Source organism: Ceratotherium simum, chromosome 10 (assembly GCF_057802395.1).
Source record: "Ceratotherium simum simum isolate JZ-2026a chromosome 10, ASM5780239v1, whole genome shotgun sequence".
Classification (NCBI taxonomy): Eukaryota; Metazoa; Chordata; class Mammalia; order Perissodactyla; family Rhinocerotidae; genus Ceratotherium; species Ceratotherium simum.
This window is the reverse complement of record NC_141909.1, coordinates 75,426,276-75,450,173: the sequence shown is the minus strand read 5'-3', so window position 1 is coordinate 75,450,173 and position 23,898 is coordinate 75,426,276. Positions and strand designations below refer to the sequence as shown.

Genomic DNA, 23,898 nt, shown 5'->3' with positions numbered 1-23,898 from the left:
GGTTGGCAGAGGTGTTAATAGAGGCAAGGGAGCAGGCAACGGAAGACAATCTCCCCATGTGACAACTACACAATTTCATCATTTATCTCGATAAGGCAGATGAGAGGAAACACTAAACAAACCTTAAGGGCTTTGAGGAGAATATGATAGTAGAATCTTAGTTGACAAATATGTATTCTTTCAATTGACATTAATACTGAGCAGCTACTAGGTGCTTGGCATGGAAGTTGCACAGCTAAGCGCTTCAGAGCCTAGGCATTGAGGCTGACTGCCTGGATTTGAATCACAGCTCAACTTCTGAGCAGCACATAACTTTGGGCAAATTGCTTAACCTTTCTAAGCCTAGTTTCCTTATCCATAAAATAATGATAATAATGGTACTTATCTCATAGGGTTGTTGTGAATATTAAATGAATAATCCATGTAAAGCTATTAGATCAGGGCCTGGTATATAGTAAACATCAATAAATGTTAGCTATAATTATCACACTGGGCTATGCAGGGGGGCATAAAAAGATAAAATACAGTATTTATCAATGAGGAATTTACATTGTGGTTAGAGAAACCACATGGAAATATTTTTTGATGCCTTGTTCCTCTTTTCCTCCCACAACCACTTTTTAAATTATAGGCATTCTATTATTGACATAATAATCTCTTACTCTCATCGTTTCTTATTGACATCAAAATTTCATAGATTTTTAGAAATACAAGGGACCTCTCCATTTTAGTCCCAATTTACTTTTCCAGTTTTATTTCCACTATGTTCCTATATGCAAATTAACCAGACTCATTCCCTAATCTGGGGAGTTAGAAGAAGTAGGGTGGGCTATGTTTTTCTGCTTCTTTCCTTCCAGCCACAACCTTCAAAGTCTGTCTTTAAACTTTGCTTTCTCTGAAGTTTTTTCTCCCCCTCTCCTCCTTTGAACTCCTATAGCCTTTGTACCTCCCTTACGATTTGGCAAGTTTTGCTATTGTTAGATCTATTTCCCTATATGATGTATCTCCCCTTTCAAAATGCTATTGTTTGACTTCTGTTTCCTTCTAAAGCAGTGGCCTTAATTGTTGTGTCTCAAAACCAGTCACTCCTTATAGCAAAAGCCTGATATTACATATTCACCATAGAGGATGGCTACTAGCCTTGCCTCTCATACCAAAACTATAATTGGTTTTGAATAACAAGTCTAAGGTCAAACAACCTGGATTCAAAACTCAGCTCCAACTCTAGCTTTGTGACTTTGGACAAGTTACTTAATCTCTCTGAGCCTCAGTTTGCCTCTCTATAAAATGGGAATAATAATAATATATTCACCTCTTGGCACTTTTGGAAGGATTAACCGAGATATTACATAAAGAGTTTCCCACAAGACCTGGCACATTAATAAGGGCCAATAAAGCTCTAGAAATTGAGGAGTCCTCCTTGGCACTTTTCAAGTCCTGTTGATTTTACCTCCTAAATATCTCTTGACTCTAATCATTTAGACTAAGCTACCATCATTTCTTACTTGGACTACTATGAAGTCTTCATTAGGGTCCTCTCTATTCACTCTTGTCCCCTCTGGTCCCCTGTCCTCACAGCAGCCAAAATAATCTTTCCAGACACAAATTTCTCACAATTACAATTGCCTACCTTTGCTTAACAACGCCACCCCCCCAACACCACCATGGCTTCCTATTGCTTCTAGCATACAAACTGAATTCCTTACCATAGCCTACAAGGCCCTGCCTTGTCAGGCATTGCAGCCTTTCCTGTCCTCTTCTGCCTCACTTCACACCTTTGTTCCCACCACTGCAGCCACACTGGTCTCTGTCCGTCTTTTACTCTCACGATGTTCCCTCTGCCCTGCCCCAGCCTCATACATGCTCTTCTCTCTGCCTGCAACACTTTTCCCTCCCTTCTTTGTGTGACCAACACCCTTATACATCTTTTAGTCAGCTAACTCTTGTTGCAGTTTTACATTTATCTATGTCATTGATTAAAGGCAGTCTCCTGGCCAGAACACTAGCATTTGCTTTCCACTGTCATCAGACAGCCTTACACAAGGCCTGGCACTCTCATTGTGCCTCATTGAGCAGGCACACAGGAGATATTTGAGGCATGAATGAATGAATGAATGAATAAGTATTGGCTCTTTCCCCACTGAACTTCAGAGAAGCAAGTCGTGGTGTGGGCCTAATTATAGAAATCTGATGTCCTAAATTTCAACCTGAACCTCACACTCTAAAGAACTTAATTGTATCATGGGGCTCAGAGAGTGTGGAACAGCATGCACTTCTTTGTGTTTCCATAATATTATGAGAGATAAGTCAGAGGTGGGTCTTTATTTTGCTTTTTCCTTTTTGTTTCTTAGCAGAGGTTAAGAAAATGAAGGCTTCACAGGTCCCATGCTGAATTTAATTTAAAGACTTTATTACATATTTTTATATCAAAAATATCCCTTCTGTGCCTAGGAAATATTAATCTGTTCATTGCTCTAGCTTTTCTTTTGAATACCCCACTTTGTTGTTGAGAAACATTTTAATGATTCATTTTCACTGTTCACCAGGTCAGAGATAGGAACAAGAGGAAAAGGGAAGAAGGGGCTCTCACATTTGTTTAGTACCCGCTCTAGACCTGAGACAGGCATTTTAGAATATTATGTAAAATGGAGCATAGAACTTCATCTGAAATGTTCTTACCCTTTTCAGTTTTCGGATAAAGAGAGTTAATAGGAGCCAGAAGAGGGTTGCAGCCACACACGTACACGTCAGAGTGATTAACTCCAGATTAGACTTGTCCGAGGTTCCTGGAGAGATAAAAACACTGAGGTGGTGCTAAAAAACAATGCTCAAACTTAGGGTCTTTGTAGTTTTCTGAAAGAGGTCCACTGCCCCTAAATGGTTCATCATGGCGAATGCAATCTGCTGGCACAAGAATTTGTCTCCAGGACAGATCTTTATTCTTACCTTCTGAGTCAGGCAGGGTCCATGATATTATCACAATAAACTCACACATAAATTAAAAGACTTTCCAGAAATTTTGCTATTAAGTTTGCAAACTTTGTAATCCCAGAAATAGCTAATTAAAAGTCAGAAGAGAAATTAAAAAATGGGAAAAAATTAAGGCAGGAACAAAAGCCCATTAAAGTGCTAAATCTGGAATATGTTAAATCTCCCTAATGGGTTTTAGAGGAAATTCTAAAGAAAAAAGGAAAAAATGACATAAAAGGGCTCCTTTGGGACTCACAAAATTCTTCAAAGTAGATTTAAAAAATAAAAATAAAACTCAAGGACTGTCACAATTGCCTGCTCACTCCTTTTGGAACAGCCAGGCCAAACCACCCACATCCCGCTCCCCACACCTGGGGCTCTATTTCTGACCTTTTCAGCAGTCAACCTGCAGGGGCTGAGATGAGAAGAGGTAACTGCTGGGGTAGGATTCTTCCCAATCACTTTATTTCCCAGAAACACAGAGATCAAAAGCTGAGCACTATTCCTCCGTGACCAAAAAGAAAAGACCCAAAGTATTCAAGAGAAGCCTCCAGAGAGAAAACTCTTTGGGATTTGTAAAGGAGTGCCCCAGTGGGCCAGAACAGTAGTTCCCTACTTATTGATCCCAGTGGAGAATTTCTCAGAAATTCTAAAGTAAGGCCCTTATCTTTTAACTTCATTAAAAGGAGACAGAGGCTTAGTATTATGTTAGGCCAAGAACAAGTGAAACTTACTCTTTTTAGAAATGATGATGTGAATGATATCATTTATTGAGCACTTATTATGTGCCAAGCCCTCACTACCACCCTGTGAAGTCGATGGTAATAATATCCCCATTTCATAGATGAGTACTTCATCTTGTGGGTTCTTTGTTTCAATTCAATAAAGATATATTGAGTCCTGCTACAGGCAAAGTTGGAGGCTAGAGGAGATAAGAAGATGAGTGGGAAGTGAAAGTTGTCACTCTTTAGGAGCTCACTCACAGCCTAACCAAGAGACTGAAGGCAAATACAAAGAAATTGGATAAAAAGAGTTTTGTAGGTTGAGGGAATCTAATGCTTTTTGGAAGAGGTAACATTTGAAATGGATTTTGACCTACAGAGATGAAGGCAGGGGAGGGCATTATAGGCAGAGGAAACAGTATGAGTAAAGACCCAGAATTGGGAAAGGCTACGGCACTGATGACAGTATAATGCAAGATAGAGGACAGGACCAGACCATAGAGAATGCTGAGCATCTGTGTGGAGAGTTTAAACTAAATGCTGCAGGCAATTGGAGCCAGTGAAGGTTCTCTGCCCTGAATAATTGCAAACACACATGCTGGAAACCGGAACCTCTTCTTTTTTCTCTCTTATCTAGTCAGCCACCAAGTACATACACTTCCTGTAGGCCATGGTCCCTGCCACAGTGTATCTTTTAGTCTAGAGGGGAAACTGACATTTTCTCTCTATCCAGTCCATCACAAAGTCCTGCCCGTTCTACTTCCATGGCTCATGAAATTATCACCTCCTGTCCTACCCCTCTATCACTGCCTTAATCAAGGCCTCATCAGTTCTCACCTGGACTACTGCATTAGCTGCCTAACCAGCCTTGGCTCCCTCCAGTTGCTCCTCCACTCTGTAGCTACAGTGATCTCGCCAAGTCATCAGTTTATTCCTATTACTCCTCTGCCTAAATTCCATCGTTGCCCCTGCCCCCAGTCACTGTCAGGATAAAAATCCAAATCCTTAGGTCCTTTTTGCCCAACCTTGCCTATCTCTTCAGCTTCATCTCCTGCTGTCCTCCCACTTGCTCCAGTCACATCAAAATACTTGTAGTTTCTTAACTATACCAGCCCTCTGCACCTCTATGCTCTGGCCTTTGCTCTTTCCCCACCAGAATGTAAGCTTCTCATGGGCTGAGGCCACGTCTTTTTCATCTTTATATCCCCACTCATCAGATTGGGTGAATTAATGGATAAATTATGTTTTGCTTTATTTGTCTCCAAAGAATTTCATGAAACTTTCAAAGGATTCAGAGTCAAATTCCTGTTCACATGTATTAATCCAATAAACATATGGAACACCACCTATGTCCCAGGCTCTGTTATAGGTGCTGGCATATAGTGGTAAGTGGAGGGGTGTGGTCTGGAGCTCACAGTCTAGTATTCACATCTGAACTGATGAGTATGTTCAAAGTTCTGAGTGAAGCAGCAGAATGTAGGATTGTGTTTCTCTTGTTCACTGCTACCTCTCTGGTGTTTGGAAGAGAACCTGGCATCTAGTAGGCATCCTGAAAATATTGGTTAAGTGAATGAATGAATTTGGCTTCATTTGCTGCTTTGTTAGCTTGTGGTTAAGTTTCCCTAAACCTCATGAGATTGATTGAGAACAACTTCCTACAAGAAATTTCAAAGAACGATAACCTTTCTCTCAGTACACATCCTTTCGATTTATTGTAAGCTCGAGTATATATGAGTTTGGATTTCTTCCCCCATAGTGAGAAGTCTAATGCTGCCTTGCTGTATTCACACACACACTTCTTTGCTTATGCTGCAAATAAGTTTTGTGGAATCTGGTTGGGACCTGCAAAGGGCACAGTGGTGTTTGGCTGTTGGAGATGTTGATAGCATTTTGAGACATGGCGCTGTCTGTATAAAACCTCTGCAGATGCCTCCTGCATAGAATGCCCGGGAGAGGCCCCCTCCCATTGTGAGAACTTTCCCATTGCATTCCATGGGGCAGGAAGTTGACCCCCAAAGTCATTCCACAGTCCTTACTCAGGCAAAATTCCTTTCAGTGGGACCAAATGTATTTGTGTGCACATTTAAAGAATCAACTCATTAAAAAACATCTACAAGATGAACATTTATTAGAAGGGAAAGATCTATTTAATATTCTATTACTGCTTACTGAAAACTAAAATAAGAATTTTACAAGGTGTAATGTAGTATCTATGCTCTATCTTATTTGATAGCTTGATCTCTATCTTTATTTGAAAAGTAACTGTTAGGATATTCTTATGCTGGGTAGACTGATCTAAGTCAGCAGCATCTCGTCCTATACAGCTCTTGGATGTTTTCTCAGAGGTCAAACTTCTACACACTGGCCTGACTAGACCTAGCTTCAACTAGCTGGTGACAGCTGATGAGCTCAGTGCATGAAATAGCCCAGCTGCACATGGCAGGGAAAAGGAGGCCAGCAGAATTGTGGGTGGGATTTGACAATAATGAGGAGTTAGCATTGGGTCTCAGAGACATCACTCTCATATGATGTGTCTGAAAGGCCAGTATCAGGACATGATAGAATATTATTTTTATGTGGGATCCTGACAAGAATGTGGCCAATTTGAAGAGTTAGGGTAATTGTACCTTTTATTACAGATTGCTGCCCCTGTTGCACAGAGTATTCCATGTCAGTTATCCTCCCAGGCTTCATACCATCCCTCTTGGGACAGGAAGGACAGGTGCCACCCAGAGGATGGACTGAGTTCCGAAGGGTGGTGTGCCTTGTCTAGAGACCGTGCAGCTGTGCAGTGTTCTGCCGTCCTGCCTTGAGCCTTTCCGATGAGGATGGCAGGGTGCACGGGGCCTGGGCTTTGTGGTGTGGCAGCGTCACACCAACCCTGACATGTGGCACTGCATGGCACCAGACTGCTTGAATCAACAGGCAGCAGAGCCAGACAACTCAGTTCATGCAGTATACCCGGGTGGTGGTGCTTCCCAAGACATTAGGGAAGCTCCCCAAGGAAAAGACCAGGGCCCCTGGACCCTGGGCCTGCCTTGGTTTCAGAGAGTGAGCACAAGTTTCATCAGGAAAGGGCAGGAAGCCTTTGTATGACCCTACAAGCAACTATGTCTTAGACTAAGGACTCTGTGCCCTAGCTTCCTCATCCTTAAAATGTGGCGATGACAACGGCACTTTACCTCACAGGTGAAATGTGTAAACCTAGTGTGAAGGCTTCCTTTCCCCCCTTGTCTTTTTTCCTTTTTTTTTTTTTTCCTTATTACTTTTTGGACTTCAAGTGCAAGATAATTTTTTTTCATCCAAACATATTGCATGTATCACAGTTTATCTTTTTTTCTAAAACTAATCAGACTTCAACCCAAGTACTGATCATTTTCTGCAGACAACTGAGTCATCACTTTCCCTGGGAAATTTACCTGACACTCTGCAGGGTGGCTCAGATGTTATTCTCTGGTTCTATCATTAATTTGAGGTAACTGTGTGGGTTTATTGCCCGCTAAACTATTAGGACATCAAGAGAGGGGTGTGTTTCTTGTTCACTTTGCATCTCGAGCACTGCCCCAGAGAAAGTCTCAATAAATATTTATATATAGATGAAAATAAAATTAATCAGATACACCTAGACTTGACTCTCCACATGAGCCAGTAAAGCAGTACTACCTCCTTCTATCTAAAATCCAGTAACAGTTAACTTTATTATGTAATTTCTCTGAGACTTACTGGAATATTAAAATTGGCCTTCATACCATTTATGAAGCTTTTTAGGAATCTATGTATACCAGTGGAACCCCTGTTAAGGACAGTGATGTGTGGAAATACTGTATTCATATTAAATTTGAAGTACATTTTCAAGAGTAATTTTTGGTAAAGATATTTAAAATTGGTAATATATGACATGAGTTCTGTAACATATTTTTATTATAGCAAGTTAAATCCTTAGGTCAAAGAGGAATTTTGTGGTTTGGAACACCATTTGAGTGACTCACTGGTTAAGGCTCGGAAAACTATAATACAAAAAGTTTTGTTGAAATGGAATTTGGTGTATCATATTAACAATCAATAATGTTAGCTAATATTTAAAGTTTCTGTTATATGCCAGATACTGTTTTAAATGTGTTAATCCTTACAACAACCTTTATAAGGTTGGTATACCATTATTAACATCCTTTTTGCAGATGAGCAAACTGAAGCACCAGGTAGGTAAGTAATTTGCCCAAGGTTACGCAGCTCATGAACAGCGATGCTCCTGACTTCAGAGTGGGTCCTCTTGACCACTGGGCTTGCTGCCTTAGAGTTGAGAGGCAGGAGAGCAGTAGGGTTAAACATGGATCCAGTTCTCAGCTCTGCCACTTCCTCGCTTTGTAACCCTGGACAAAGTCCTAAACTTCTGTGTGCCTCAGATTCTCACTTGTAAATAGAAAAAAATCCTCATTGAATTGTTGGAAAAGTTAAGTAGGCTATTGCATGTTCTGTACTTAAAACAGTGTACCACGTGTTCAATAAGCATAAGATATTATAATGACATAGTCCCAGGCCTTCACAGAGCCTAACAGCAAGTTCACTAAGCCTAACACCCACTGTTTTGATTCCCTGCAGTTTTTTGACAGCCTAGTTTCCACAGAAGGAACTAAGATGAATCTTTTGTGTGTTTGAATTATTTTACCCCAAGAACTATCTTCAAAGATGTCACATCACCCCAACTGAATTCCTTCACCATTTTTTGAATTCTTGATCAAGGCCAGCTTTATGTCATTGTTTAGATTTGAAGTACAAAGGCATGCCTATCCCGGCCCCAAGCCCTCCTTTGTGAAATTAGTGAACAGCCAGTTCATCTCTCTGTTTTGAGAACTCTTCTCTCCTTGGGAAACTCTTCGGATTTGCCAACACCCATGAGAAGAGTAGCGTCAGTCCCAAACATCTTCATGTAAATTAGTTTATCACATCCTTCCTAGTACCAGAATAGCCATGGGAGTGAATTTGGGGACAAGATTCAGGAAGAGAAGAGCTAAAGTGGAGGACAGTCAGGGATCAGAGGAGGGTCAAAAAGGAGAAATGAAAACTGAAAAGCTGGCCAAAGGTGATAAAAAGGAGTAGCTGGATACCCAAGACAATTTTATTTTGAGCTTTTCCTATTTTTTACTCTGGGAATTTTATTAATGAACATAGTATATACTTCCTGCTATATGAGTCCTTTCCTGACATGTGTTAATGTGCAATTATTGTGGCACAAAATTTACAATCACACCTATAATGCCATTTCAACTATTTAGACTGCAGGACCCTGAGGCAGTCCTTCTGTGCTCTCCATGATTTTTGTATCCATCAATCATCCTCAAAAAATGTTTAAAATGGTAATTATTCTTCAAGTTGTTTTCTCCTGTGTAATAGAAATGAGGCCTAAATCTGTTCTAAGAATGTATTTTTATATATGTGGTTATTACTTGCAATAACCATTATGAAGTGTAGTTTTCCTTAAGTCCTTGGATGAAAATGTGCCGCACTTTCATTGTAACAGTCCCATTGAGTTCCATGGGCTATTGAGTGCTATGTTAATTTCAGAAATAATTTTGGTTAGTAACAGTTTTGTTGCTGTTGTTCTTAATATTAGAACTTCCCCTCTGAGAGCTCCACGTGTGCTCATGTGCTTGTGCACGCAGTCCAAACCAAACAAGACCTGTGATTATTTAAAGAAGCTACTTTGACTCCCCAGTCCACTCATCCTTTTCAGATACAAAAATAACACATTGTTTTATCTGTGAGTATAAGAATCCTTTTTCAAAGGAAATAAAAAGAGCAGACAGTTTCCTTCCTGGCTAATTCAGGAACCTCTTTAAATCTGTTAAACATAGCCATAGACACAACTCATTTGCCTGGTTTCATTTCCTAAACTCAACTGGACAAGATAGGTCAGTGTGAAGGGTCTATACACGTATATTAGAAAATCAAATCTAAAGCTAGGGAATGTTTCACAGCTACCGGAGTGAGAAGAAAAATGATTTAGACTCTAGAGCAAGAATCCAATTTCAATGATAAAATTACTGAGCAGGTACTGCATTCAAATATTCTGAATAGCATCCAAAGATCAAATTTTTATTCAGTGAGCCCGAGTACTGCCCTTCAAGATACTGCATCTAACTCATAAGATCCACATAATATCAACTTTCAAAAATTCTTCTTATTCAAAATTATATCCTTGTATGGATCTGAAACCTACTTCCTTGAAACTTTACCACCATCTCCCTTCCTTGGTTCTAGTTATCTTTTCTGCTATGTCAAAGAGTGAGTTAAATGTCTCCTCAGCCTGAAAGGTCCTTAAATATTTGAAGAAAACAGTCATGTCACCCAAGTTGTCTCTTTTTTAGACTAAACATCCTCATTTCCTTGCACTATTTTATCATTACCCTATTAAGATATGGCTCCATTTATTTATGCTTTGCTTATAAATGGGTACACTATTTCAGGTGTGATTTGATGAGTGCAGATCAGGTAATCTGTTTTCTCAGCTAACCACAATTTTTAAGCAGAGAGGTTGGATACGGCTGTCACTCTGAGAGCAGAAAAAAATCACAAAAGAGAGCAAGTGAGAAGAAGGCAGAAGAACTATAAAAAGCAGACACAAGAACTCAAAAAGCATGGCAGTTGGGAGCAATAATGGGTAAAAAGAAGGAACTATATATATAAGGTGTCTGAGCCTATGCAAACTATACCATCTCTCTAAGTGATACTGAAAATTAATGCTACATGAGGGAAAAGAGGTCATGAGTCAGAAGGGCCAATTCTTCAGAAAACTCAATGGACTAGCCAATGGGAAATATTTAGAATTATTTAGATTTTGTTATTGCAAGGGAGATGTCAATGTAGATAAGGTCCAAAGTTGCCTCATAACTTGCTGTCCTTTCCTACCTCATTCACCTTGCCAATCCAACATCGTACAAAGCCTCTTTTAGAGATCAAGTCACTCTGTATATCCTTTTTGTCTCTATAAACTCCTTTAGCCCTTATTAGCAGCATTGTATAGTCTGTTTTATACAAACTAATGTTTTTACTTCACCCTAAGAAGGAGCTCAAAATGTTTATTGATCTTTCTAATTGTTTCATGTGCACCTTAATCTTCTTCCAACTAGGTTTTCAAAGCATGCTGAGGTTAGGGATCATGGCTTACATTTCCATGTCCTGCATAGTCTTGGGCAAATAAATAAGTTGTTGAGTGAACAACTAATTGAATTTGGCTTATCTCCATTGCCCTAAACAGTATATCAATATATTTCTTTTTTCAGACATTCAATGGTAGTTTTCTAAGTAGATTAATCCAACAAACATTTATTGAGTACCCTGGCATAGAAAAATGAATAATAATGGTAAGCACTGAATTAAAGGTACATGTCAAGTACTATGGGAGCACAGAGAGAAAAATGATGGTGAGACAGGAGGTCAGGTGTAGAGAAAGTGACCCGAGAGCAAAAGCGAATTTTAAAGGATGAGTAGGATTGTCCAGGGGGAGAACAAGTTGGGAAGGACGGCTGTTCATATAAAAGGAAAACGACGTGTAAAGGCAGAAGGTTAGGAGGAGCACAGTGTGTTCAGGGAATCGCAACTAGTTTAGTACGGCTGGAGTGCTGGGGTGAGTGGGGAAGGATAAGAGATGAGGCTGGAGATGGAGCCTGTGGAGGACCTTGTGTGCCGGGGTGAGGATAATGGGCAATCAGGAACCACTGTGAGATTTGAAGCAGGGAAGTAACATGTCATAAGATTAGTTGTTTACAAAGATCCCTCTAGATTGGGGAATGGGTTGGAGGAGGATGAGAGGAGAAGTACACAGGCTGTTTGGGAGGCTAAGAGATGATGATGTCAAGAGATGATAGAGGTCAGAATTTCTGCAATGGTAGCCGATTGGGCAATTCAAGTGAAAATTATCTCCCCTTTCCTCAAGAGAAAATAATATAGGCTGATAGAGACTTGTAGAAATGATCAGTGATTGCAGTATTCTTAACGTTGTCTGACTTTTCAGAAAAGAGCATAACATTAGTGGGAAAAGGAATCAGAATAGGAAATCTAGAAGCAGGTAGAGAGAAAACCAAATAACAGGATAACTGAAACAGTCTAAAACCTCAATTTTATGCTAAGGCCTTGCAGACAAGTTCCTAAGGCACTTCAGGAATGAGAAGAATGGAGGCAGGGTGGAAACCTTCTGCAGTTTACAAAGACATGGACTCAAGTCTTAGCCTCACCACATATTCGTTGTGTGACTTTGGGCAAGTAATTTAACCTCTTTGAGTCTCCATCTTCCCATCTGTAGACTGAAGATAATACTACTTACTCCTTTGGATTCTTATGAAGTTAATGGGATTAAGTATGTCAGAAGTCTAGTACAGCACCTGCACATAAATGTACTAAATAGATATTAGTCTTCTGCTAAGTGCTGGCCATGGGGATGGGATACAAAGATATGTCAGACACAGTTCCTGCCTCAAAAAGTTTACAATTCAGTAGGGAAGAGAGCATATCAATGCCTAAATAATAATAAAAGGCAGAATAAAATAAGTGCTAACTGAAGATACAAGAACCATGGTGTGGAAGAGCAGAGAAGAGAATGAGTATCTGACTCAGCTGTTCATCCTGGAGGACATTGCAGGGTAGAAAACATTTCGACTGGCCTCAGAGGGTAAGGAGGATTTGGCTGAAAGAGAGAGGGAGCCTGGACAAAAGACATTCCAGGCTGCGTTAACATCATGAACAAAGGCCACACTTGGCATTATGTGGTGAGTCAGGCTCACTGATGGCCAGAGTCCTGGCTCCAGTCCAGTCTGAGAGGCTCCGCAGTGCCACTGCTCTGGCCGTGGACCTCAAAAGGATAACAGCAGGCCTCCTGGAGAGCAGACTTATGGCAAATATGGTGGTCATGACTGCTGGCAGAAGAAACTCACAGATGCTGTAAAGCAGTGTGGCTTCTAGGAAACCTAGATCAGCCTGGCAGAAAGGAGAAGGGAAAGGAAGTAAAGGCTTTGGGGAGACCTACATACTTGCATAAATATCTCTGCTTCAGGCAAGGGCTTCTCCCAAGCCATCAGGTGCCCAGCCATTGCTAACCCACTTTCCCTAGTGGAGAAGAGTGGGAACAGACACATGGCAAGGGAAGACAGCCATGCGGTAGGCTGGAGTGAGTCTAAGAAGAGAGCCCAGTTTTCAATGCAGGGCTGCCATTACCTGGCTATAGGATTTAGGTTAGTCATTTCTTTCCTCTCTGGGGTTTCATAATAACTGCTCTATGTATCTTATAGGGTTGTTGTGAGGATATGGGGGGAAAATATCTCGGAGGATTAGGAGGTTCTCTTTGCTCTGTGCTGCTACCCCTCTCTCAGATCTAGGTCCCTTCCCGGCCTGATGTGGAGGCCTTGTTCAAAGATAAATTAACAAGCTTCTGAAGAAGGAGGTGTTAAAGAGGGATGCACACTTAATAAATTGTTTTCTCCATGTGTAAGCAGAAGAGTTGAAAGAATACTTTAAAACAAGGATTATTCGGGAGACAGGACCATTACTGAAAGTATTTGGGGAATGCTACTTTTGACTTTTTTCTGAAAGTATAAATTTGGGGTAGAGTAGTTTCAGATTTTTCAGGAGATTGCCTAAAGTCATCTCCTTATAAAAGAATGGAGATGATTTTCTGTTTTAAAGGAGTCTGAATTCTCAGAGTTACAATCTTTAAGCAACGTTAAGTGTCAAGGGCAGAAGAATTGATGTATGTTGCCTTCTCCCTAGTTCCTCCCCCAGAAATACTTGCATATTCTGAAGTCTACTGGGGAAATAGGCTACTGAAAAGATTTCATCTTTCCTGTAAAACCTGTACCGTAGATATTTCCAGTTAAGAGGTACCAGTTTGATATTTTATGATGCTGTAAATATTACATTTTGGATGATTCTTGGCATTGGAGAATAGAAATTGAAGTGTAAACTGTTTTCTAGATGGAAACCATATGGCCCTAGTCCAGGGTAGGAGTAGGCCTCTTTGGATTCTGCTGCTCAACAAACTATCTGAGGCCTGTGAAGAGGAAGCACTTGGAATATTTTTCTTAAATGTGGTGTATTTATTATGTGTTGCTTCTCTCTGATAATATTTTGCAGCCTATTTTGTGTTAAAGCCCAGCTTATGAAAATATTTGGAAGAGCAGCGTTATGTCTAACTCGTGGGAATTGGAAAAGGAAAAAGGATGAACAATTTCCACTGTGTGGGTTTTTTTCACCCATCTACACCCGTCTTCTTCCTTTGTGGAGTTCTTTCTCACAGGTGTGGCCACTCCAGCCATTCTCTGTGGGTCAGTGTCATCACTCTGGCAGCAGCTGGCTTTCCTCTCTTCCAGGAACTACTTCCCTTACGGAGACTGTTCAGATGGTGGGCTCTCAAGGGTGGCCAAGCCAGTGTCTTCACCTTCTGCCTTGCCAGGTGGGACCAGACAGTCCCTTCCCAGAGGGGCAGGGAGAAGGGAAAGGAACAGACTGCAGCGGCAGCAGGAGACGGGGAGGTGGAAAGTTAAACAAACAGGGAAATAGATGTCTGAAGAGTTTCTTGTTGCTTTCTGAAGCAGCTGTTTACCTTGAACAGTGAGGTATGCTGAACTTTCCACGGACCCCTTCTGGTTGGTGGCTTTGCAGTGATAGACGCCTTCATCCTCTTCTGTGACTCTTTCAATAAACAGTGTGCTGCTTCCTGGTCCTAAAATAACTCCTGAGAGTGAGAGATGTTTAGATTAGTGGGCCTGGAAGACAAACAAAAACAACTACTTCTGTAACACAACCCTCTTCCTATCATTATGCATTCAGACAAGGAAATCCGAGCTCTAGTTAACCTGGGGCAGGGCTGCTTATTTGTTTTCTCTGGTCCAGGCTTTTTAATAGCACCTTCACCACCTTGGCAGAGCTCTGATCCCCAGCGTTGGAGATGCGGAACTGACCAAGGCCAGTCACTGGTGTAGAAGAAATGAGATGGGCCTACCATACCCACCTTTAAAGAGCAAATATCAAGGAGGTAGCAAATATAATAATAATAACTATCATTTACTCAACGCCTGCTATGCACTAGCCACTATGCAAGATACTATTCATATCTTGACATTTACAACCAACTTGTATGGTATTATTGTCTCCGTTTTACAGATGTGGAAATTGGGATTTGGTGAGGTTAATTAACTTGACCAAGAGCATGCAGTTTGATTGAAAGCACATTACATTTGTAGCGTATGGGTCAACGAAAATCATGTTTCATTTGTGGTCAAGAGGTTGGGCTGTGTTTTAGTCTAGTCTTACCACTTTAAGCTTAATCACTTTAGGCAAGTTACTTAATCTTTCTAAGTTTCAGTTTCCTCAATCTTAAGATAATAATGAAAGCAGTTCCTGCTTGATAAATGGGAAAATGAACAGCAACTACACAGCACATAGTAATGCTCAGTAGATATAAGCTGAAGTATTAGTATGGGAAATGGTGGCGTGGAAGGAGCACCATGAATTTTTGGGACCCTGGCTTCAAGACCCAGAAGCTTCAACACCAAGTACTTCTCCAAGTATTTATTCAGTACTTAACTCTGCCATTAGTGTGTGTTAGAACCTTGTGGGGTGCAGGCTGAGACATGGTATCTGCTGAGGAGGGAAAATTAGCTAATACCAAACACACACATATGTATATTCTCTCTCTCTCTCTCACACATACACACACACACCAGCAAAAAAAAAATGTTTAATGGATGAGAATGAATAAATGTGGCATAGCATAACCAATTAAATGCACAGTCTGGCGCAAGGAGGGAGATCAGTGAGGATAGGAATACTCAGGGAAGGCAGAATGGAGGAGGTGGGCCTTGAGTTGAGGTTAAAAGGAGTATCAGAGGTGAAGGGAGAAAGGAAGGCCTGAGGAAATGCGTGATGCTGAAATGAATGTGCACTGAGCACTTGTTCTGGAATTGTGATAAAATGGGCCTGACCGGACAATAGGCTATATTTTGTTAGTTTAAATAGTTTTTATTCCCCTGATTATAAAAGATATATTCAATATAGAAAATTTGAGAAATACTGGAAAACATAAAGAAAATGTAAACAAACAAAGAAACCTACAGTCTTACCTCCCAGATATTTTTCCTTTAGTCTTTTTAAAGTGGACTTTTTTACACAGTTTGTTCATTCATATAATAAATATTTTGAGCTCCTATCATGTACTAGACACTGTTCTACATGCTGATGATACAATAATAAGCAAGGCAAATAAATCCTTGCCTACAAAAGGCTTAAATTATAGTTTTGGAGAATTACAAACAAATAATGTAATTTCAAGTGGCAATAAAATCTATGAAGAAAATCAACCAAATTAAGAGAATCAGGGGTTAAGGAGGGTGAGAAGGCTGCTTTAGATAGGGTGTTTAGGGAAGGCTCTCTGAGGAGGTGACATCTGAGCAGAGACCTGAAAGATGGGAAAGAGTGAGCCGTCTGAAGATCTGGAAAAGGGCGTTTCAGACATAGGGAGTAGCAAATATAAAATCCCTCAGGCAGGAATGAGCTTGTTTAAGGAACAGTGAAAAGACAGTTGAGTCTAAGTATAGTAAGCAAGCAGGAGAGATGAGAGCTAGGCAGGGCCCAGATCATGTATGACCCCACAGGCCATGGTAAGGATTAAGGATTTTACTCTAAGCACAGAAGAAAGCCATTGAAGGGTTACAAGACTGTATGGGGACAAGGATAGAAACAGGGAGAGCAGTTAGCTAGCTAGTGAAGTTGTCCAAGGAAAGATATGGTGGCTTTATCCTAGAGTCACTATGTTGGAAGTGGTAAGAATTGGTGGCTTTGGGGATATTTTTGAGGACAAAACCAATTGGCTTGCTTATGGATGAACATGTAGTATGTGAAAAAGTAATAAAAATTTGACTTCAAAGTTAATTGTTTGAACAACTAGGAGAGTAATGGTCCCTTTCCCATGGGGGAGCAGGTTTGAGGGAGAAAAATCAAGAGTTCTGTTCAGTTTCACACACATTAAGTTTGAGGTGCCTATTGCACATCCAAAAGGAAGTTTCACTGGGAGCTCAGGGAGGAGATCAGGATTAGAGACAGCTATGTGATATCAACATATAGAAGGCGTGTAAAGCCATGGGAATGAAAACTAACCAAATAGGAAGTGAGTCCAGATAGAGAAGACAGCAAGTCTGAAGGCTGAGCACTGGGAACTTAGAGGAAGAGGAAGAGGAAGCAGCAACAGAGACTAAGGAGTAGCCCAAGAGGTGGCGAGAAAAACAGGAGACCGTGGTTCCTAGAAGCCAAGGAAAGAGTTCACAAAGGACAGAATGGTTAGCTATGTTCAGTACTGCTGAGAGACTAAGAGGAAGGGAGATAACTGACTACTGAATTTGACAATGAGCCATTTCAGTGAAATAAGGGAGCAAATGCGTGATTACTGTCACTTAAAGAAAAAACAGGAGGTGATGGAGTAGAGATGGTGAGGAGGTTACTTTCAAGGAGGTAGCTGGAGAACAACATGAGGTCAAGGAGTGATTTGTTTTTTGAAATGTGAAATTTTACAGCATGCTTGTGTACTGATAGGAATAATCCAGAAGAGAGAGAGAGAGAAATTGATGATGAAAGGGACAGAAGGAATAATGCCAGAAGTGAGAGGGGATGGAATTCAGTGGCCAAATTGGCCTTGGATAGGAGTAGGGATAGTTAATTCATTTCAACAGGAACGATGGTAGCGTATAAAGTGACAGGTAAATTGGGCAATTTGGTGATACAATGTAATAAATAAGAGGTGTTCATCTGTTTAAACTGAGGAAGAGGAGGGAATTTTGGCGGTTTGAAGAGAGAGAAAAAGGTGTGAAATAGTGTGCTGGGAGAGAAAGAAAAAAAATTCAGTAGTGAAATGTCATAAGATTTCTCCTAATGATTATACAACTTTAATACTGACTTTCTCCCAACTCTTTGATGTCATAGTATAAGTATTCCCCCATGTTCTTATATACTTTTAATATAATCATTAATTATGTACATGTACACTATTGATTGGCATTAGGTTATATCTAATTGTTCACAACTATAAATAACAGTGCAGTTAACATCTTTAGGCATAAAGATTTTTATGTTTCAGATTATTTCCTTAGGGTAGATTTCCCTAGTAACAGTTATTAGGTCAAAAGCTCTTGATTCATATAACCAATTTGCCTTCCAAAAAGATTATACCAATTAACACTTTTACCAGCGAAGGTAAGAGATGTTATCACTCTCCTGCCAGTAGTGAGCAGTATCATCTAAAAAATACAAAATACAAACTTTGCTGATTCGATAGATGAAAATGATTTTTGTTTTAATTTGTATTTCTTTGAACATTCTTTCATGTGTTTGTTAGCCATTTTATTTTCAAAGCACCTGTTTTGAGTAGAAAAGGTGAGTTCAGATTAAGGAGAGCTTTGAAATCCTGGCTAAGGAGTTTCCATTCAATGTAGAAGGAAAGAGAGGGTCACAACGATTTTTGAGCAGGGAAATGATGTAATGAAAGCAATGTTTAAGGAAGTTTAGTCTAGAAGGAGAATGCAGGCTGGACTGGAATGAGGAAAAAGTGGCATCTGGAAGTCCAGCCCACCAGTTGTAATTCAGGTAAGGAACGATGAGGATCCAAATCTGGATGGTGAGAAAGGAAGTGGAGAGGAAGAAATGGAAACAGACACTTTGTAGAAACAACCTACAGGAATTGGTGCTTTATTAGATACAGGAATAGACAGAGATGAGTCCCAGATGGTTCCAATATTCTAAGCTCAGATAACAGGAAAAAAATGAGAGGTCTCTCTCATAACCTTGGCTAAATCATTTAATCTCTTTAGGGCTGTTTCCCCACCTGTAAAATGAGAATAATACCTGCTCTGCCTATTTAATGGTATAATTATGAGGATCAGTTGAGATACGTGAAAGCTTTAAAGCTTTGCCATTTATACCATACCTTACGCTTTTCAATCACAGACAGTAGAAGTGTGGTTAGATAGTGGGTGGTCAGGGGCAGTGAACATTTATAATAGCAGCTATCTTGCTACCCACAATCATCTCCGTTGCAGCAGACCTGAATCTCAACCAATTTTCTTCTTTTTTTTTTTTTGTGAGGAAGATCAGCCCTGAGCTAACATCCATGCCAATCCTCCTCTTTTTGCTGAGGAAGACTGGTCCTGAGCTAACATCTATTGCCAATCCTCTTCCTTTATTTCCCCTTTTTCTCACCAAAGCCCCAGTAGATAGTTGTATGTCATAGTTGCACATCCTTCTAGTTGATGTATGTGGGACGCTGTCTCAGCATTGCGGGACAAGCAGTGCGTCGGTGCGCACCTGGGATCTGAACCCGGGCCACCAGTAGCGGAGTGCGCGCACTTAACCACTAAGCCACGGGGCTGGCCCCTCAACCAATTTTCTATCACTCAAGTCCCAATTTAAGGCTAAAACCATGAACAGATAAAGTCAAAGAACTTGGAGGCAGATGTGTAATTGTGGAGATGAGAGGATAGTGCCAAGGATGCTGATGAGCTAACATTATCTGGCACAGGTTCCTTTTTCCATGGAGGAGAGAAGATGATGTGAGAGGGTATCCAAAATCAACAGGCAGAGCTCTTCTTTCTGACTTGTCCTCACATTGCACTATAATAAATGGCACAAAGGCATTGATGTGTCACCATCATATAGGCCACTCACAAATCTCATCAGGCCCTTTCTCATTCTTGGCTCTTGCTGTTTATTTCCCTTCTCTCAAAAATAGACCAGTTACTACCCTTATAAATTTTTCCCATTTCTCAAATCTTCTGTCCATACTTATTCCTATTAGGAATGTCTTAACCTGGTAATACTCAGTTATCTGACCTGATCCCTATAATACAGGTTCTCTTCTACTGAGGATCTCACCTTTTAAAAAGGGCTCTCTTTTTAGTTTAATTTTTTCATTGTGATTAATTGCAAACATTTAAGAAGTGCAGGAAGAAATATAACCCATGTAGCCACCATTAAGATAATCAGATGTCAACATTTTGCCATATTTGCTTTAGACCCCTCTCTCTCTTTTATATGAATAAAATTTATAGATACTTTCTCCCTGCCTTCTCCCTCTCTCTCCAGAGGTACCACTATCCTAAAGTTGGCGCACATCATTCTCATGCATGTTTTTGCACTTTTTCTACATAGGTATGTATCTAAAGAATATATAATATGGTTTTATGGGTTTCAAAATTCTAAATAAATGGTATCATACAGTATGCATCCTTTTTCAACTCTTTTTTTCCTTTTCAACAATGTTTTAATATTTACCCTTATTGATACATGTAGATGGAGTTCATTTTTAACTGATATATAATATTCTATTGTATAAAAAAGCTACAGATTAAAAAACAAATCTGGTTCTCTACTACAGGATAGTTAGATAGTTTTCACTTTTTTGCTGCTACAGAGAAGGTTACAATGCACATCTGACATAGCTTTGTGTACATTGTTATACATACATCTCCTTGTGCTGGGTTATAGGATACCTATTTTCAACTCTACTATTACAAAACTGTCTTCGAAAATATGCCAATTTACACTTTAACTAGCAATAAGTAAGAGTTCCTTTTTCCCCATATACTTGCCAAAACTTGGGGTTATCACGTTTTAATTGATGGCAAAATGATGGGTGTGAAATGGTATTCATTGTGGTTTTAATCTATATTTCTCCAATTACTAGTTAGGTGAAACATCTTTTTCCATTTTTGTCGGCCATTCAGGCTTCTTTTCCTGTGACTTGCTCGTTCATGTCCTTTGCCCATTTTTCTATTAGCCTATTTCTCTTTTTGTCAATGATTTTAGGGTTCTTTATATGTTTTGCATACTGATCCTTTGTCAGTTAAATATGTTGCAAGTCTTCCCCCATTTTGTGAACAGTCTTTTAAACTTTGTTTATGGTGAATTTTTATTTATTTATTTATTTATTTTTTAAAAGATTTTATTTATTTATTTTTCCCCCCAAAGCCCCAGTAGATAGTTGTATGTTCATAGCTGCACATCCTTCTAGTTGCTGTATGTGGGACGCGGCCTCAGCATGGCCAGAGAAGCGGCGCGTCGGTGCGTGCCCGGGATCCAAACCTGGGCCGCCATCAGCTGAGTGCGTGCACTTAACCGTTAAGCCACGGGGCCGGACCTATGGTGAATTTTTAATACAAAAGCTTTTAAAGTTCTAATGTAGTCAAATTCATCAATATTTTTCTTTACCCTTTGTGCTTTTGTTACTTGTTTTAAAAATAATCTTTTCCTACTCTGATATCATAGGGCATTCCCCTTATATACTTTCTTCTACAAATAAAAAAATCTGTTTAAAAATTTATTTAGAGTTTTGCCTTTCCTCAGGTCTTTAATCTATCTGGATTTTCTTTTGGGGAAGGATTTGTGTATGGTGTGAGGTATGAATCTAATTTTTACCATATAATTAGCCAATTATCCCATCATTTACTGAAAAATCTGTTCTTTTCCCACTGAGTTATGGTGCCAGCCCTGGTGGATACTAAGTTTCCATATATTTGTGGTTCTGTTTTTAGGCTCTCTACTGGTTCACAATGACCTATTTCTCTGTCTCACACAAGTTAGGATTGCTTGATAATACATCTTGATATTTGGTATGATCCCTTTTTCTTCTTCAGAATTGTCTTGACTTTTATACTTCAATATGAATTTCAAGTTTAGCTTGTCAAATTTTGTAAAAAGCACTGTTGGGATGTTGATGGGAAGTCCAATGAATATAATAATTTGAGGGAAATTGTTGTATTTATTTTTAGATTGAAACAAATGAAATTGCCAATATTTTGACCTGCAAAAAAGGCTCAAAAACGGTTCAACTTAATAATATATATTCCCATCCAAGAATATAAAATATCGTTGAGTTATTTAGGTCTTCTTTTATGTCATTTAATAGTTTTATGATTTTTCTCTTTAAATATTTTGCTTTTCTTTAGTTATATTTATTCCTAGATAATGTTGTAATTTTTGTTATGCAAAATGGAATTGGGTTCTTTGAAGAGTCATTCTATCTGAATTTTCTCTTTCTCCTTTGGGTGTTAGTCATTAGAACTAACATGTAGAATTCACTTAGAAATGATGCTCTTCTTTGTGTTGTTGAGATAATTTAATTGTAGGCCAGCTTGCTTCTTTTTTTTTTTTTTTTTAATTTTTTTTTTTTTTTAAAGATTTTATTTATTTTATTTTTTCCCCCCAAAGCCCCAGTAGATAGTTGTATGTCATAGCTGCACATCCTTCTAGTTGTTGTATGTGGGACTCAGCCTCAGGATGGACGGAGAAGTGGTGCCTCGATGCGCACCCGGGATCCGAACCCAGGCCACCAGCATTGCAGCGCGCGCACTTAACCACCAAGCCACAGGGCCGGCCCCCAGCTTGCTTCTAGAGGGACTGCCTAAGTAATTTCCAACCACTAAGAACATAACAATTCCCATGGAAACTTATGGTTTATTTCCCATTACTATAAGAAGCTGTATCAGATTGGACCAACAGGGCACAGAGCAGGATTTGCAAATGTAGATGTCTTCAGGGGCCAGGCACATAACATAAATGAGTTGGGAATGAGATCAGGGGAAGGAGCCTGTCTGTGGAGCATAGAAGGCCTGTCTCTCATCTGAAGGGAGAAGCATTAACTTAGCTGTAACCAGGTGGAATTTGGGGATTTGAGTTCAGTGCTGTCATCTGAGTTTTAAAGAGAAGACAGAAATTTGGACTTTTCATGTTTTTTTCGTGATTTTAAATTTTGGCAACCAAATCAACTTATATAAATTTGCTGTGAGGGCCAATAAACATGTGTATGCTGGGTAAATTAGACACAACTTTGACCTAGAGGATGTACATGGGGATACACTATTATATTTTTATTAAGTAAAGACCTTCATGATCTGACCTCTGCCTATTTTTCCAGTTTCTGTCCCTGCTATATGTCTAAATATATCCTTGGTTTGACCCATACTGATCTACTGGCAGTTCATGATAAGCCTCAGTGACTTTGCTCATGTTACTTTCTTGACCTGGCTACTTGATTAACATTTACTTGTTATTAATGTTTACCTCAAGGATTAGCTGCTCTGGAAAGCATCTTCTGATGCTCTTAGGCCCCTTCTCTGTTACTCTTGTATCACCTTGCACATACCTCTACTCCGGCACTTACCATTTTGTAGTAAATTTGCTTACTTTCTTACTTGCCCACTCCACTGTGGGCTCTTGGAGAGCAGGAACTCTGCCTTATTCATTATTGAGTCCTCCGTGTCTAGTGCTGTGCCAACAGACAGCAGACACTCAGTAACTGAGGAAATGTCCAAATAAACCAAGACAATGGAAAATGGAATTTAGAGGGTGAGGAAGGGAGCAAGCTTTGCAATGTTTGCTGAATATTATGAAGCTAAGGTAGTAGTTAATGCTAGCTCCCTATGCAGTGGTATGGACTTATAACCTCTCTCCTGAGAGTCTGTAAAATTGTATGTCGTTTAATGTTATCATCTGAAGATTCAAAGAGCTCCAGTTCCTAGAGCTTAGACATGCAAATTCAGGTAGTTTCATAGGTCTGCTAAAACATTAGTCCCAAAGGGTCAAGTAAAACTTTGCACTGAGTTGTTTTTGCAGGAACTTGTAATGTACTCCTAGGAATCTGATGATGAGACTCAGGGTAAGGAGTTGAATTTTCTGTTGTGTTGGTTGCTGATGAGAGTTGTGGATCAGAGTTTGTGACCATATTGGTCTGTATATTTATCCATGGGATGCAGTCTAAATTTAAACATATAGTGTGCATGACCCCTTCAGTTTTTAGTATTTTCAAGGGACTTTGTAAATAATATTATTTCTTCCCATTATACCAGAAGGTGAAGGACAATCTTGACATTTTATATAAAATAAAATTCCCATTTTGCCCAGGGAAGAACATGGAATAGAATTTTAATCCAATTCACCACTGAATAAATAAATCTATAGAGCTTTTGGATTCACCTATTTGATTAAATAAATGCACATCATGTATTTGCCTCCTGTTCCTTACACAAAAATCTGACTTATTGCTTTTCTAAATTGGCTTACTAGTCTGACCAGTGACTTGTTTTGTTGCTCATCTGTCCTTCTGACTTAGAGAGCATTATGTCCATCCAGTTTGGCTAAATTAATCGTCATCATCAAAACTCTCAGGGCCGGCCCA

At 39.7% G+C, this 23,898-nt stretch overlaps 1 protein-coding gene across 1 annotated transcript in view; it reads right to left on the bottom strand.

The window, feature by feature from the left end:
• FLT1 (fms related receptor tyrosine kinase 1) overlaps window positions 1-23,898 on the bottom strand; it is a 185,068-nt gene that overhangs the window by 41,849 nt on the left and 119,321 nt on the right. The window contains exons 15-16 of the mRNA XM_004435289.3: window positions 14,284-14,415; window positions 2,680-2,786 (exon numbers count right to left, since the gene is read on the bottom strand). Coding sequence (XP_004435346.1) covers window positions 2,680-2,786; window positions 14,284-14,415 — 239 coding nt within the window. The remainder of the gene's footprint in view (window positions 1-2,679; window positions 2,787-14,283; window positions 14,416-23,898) is intronic.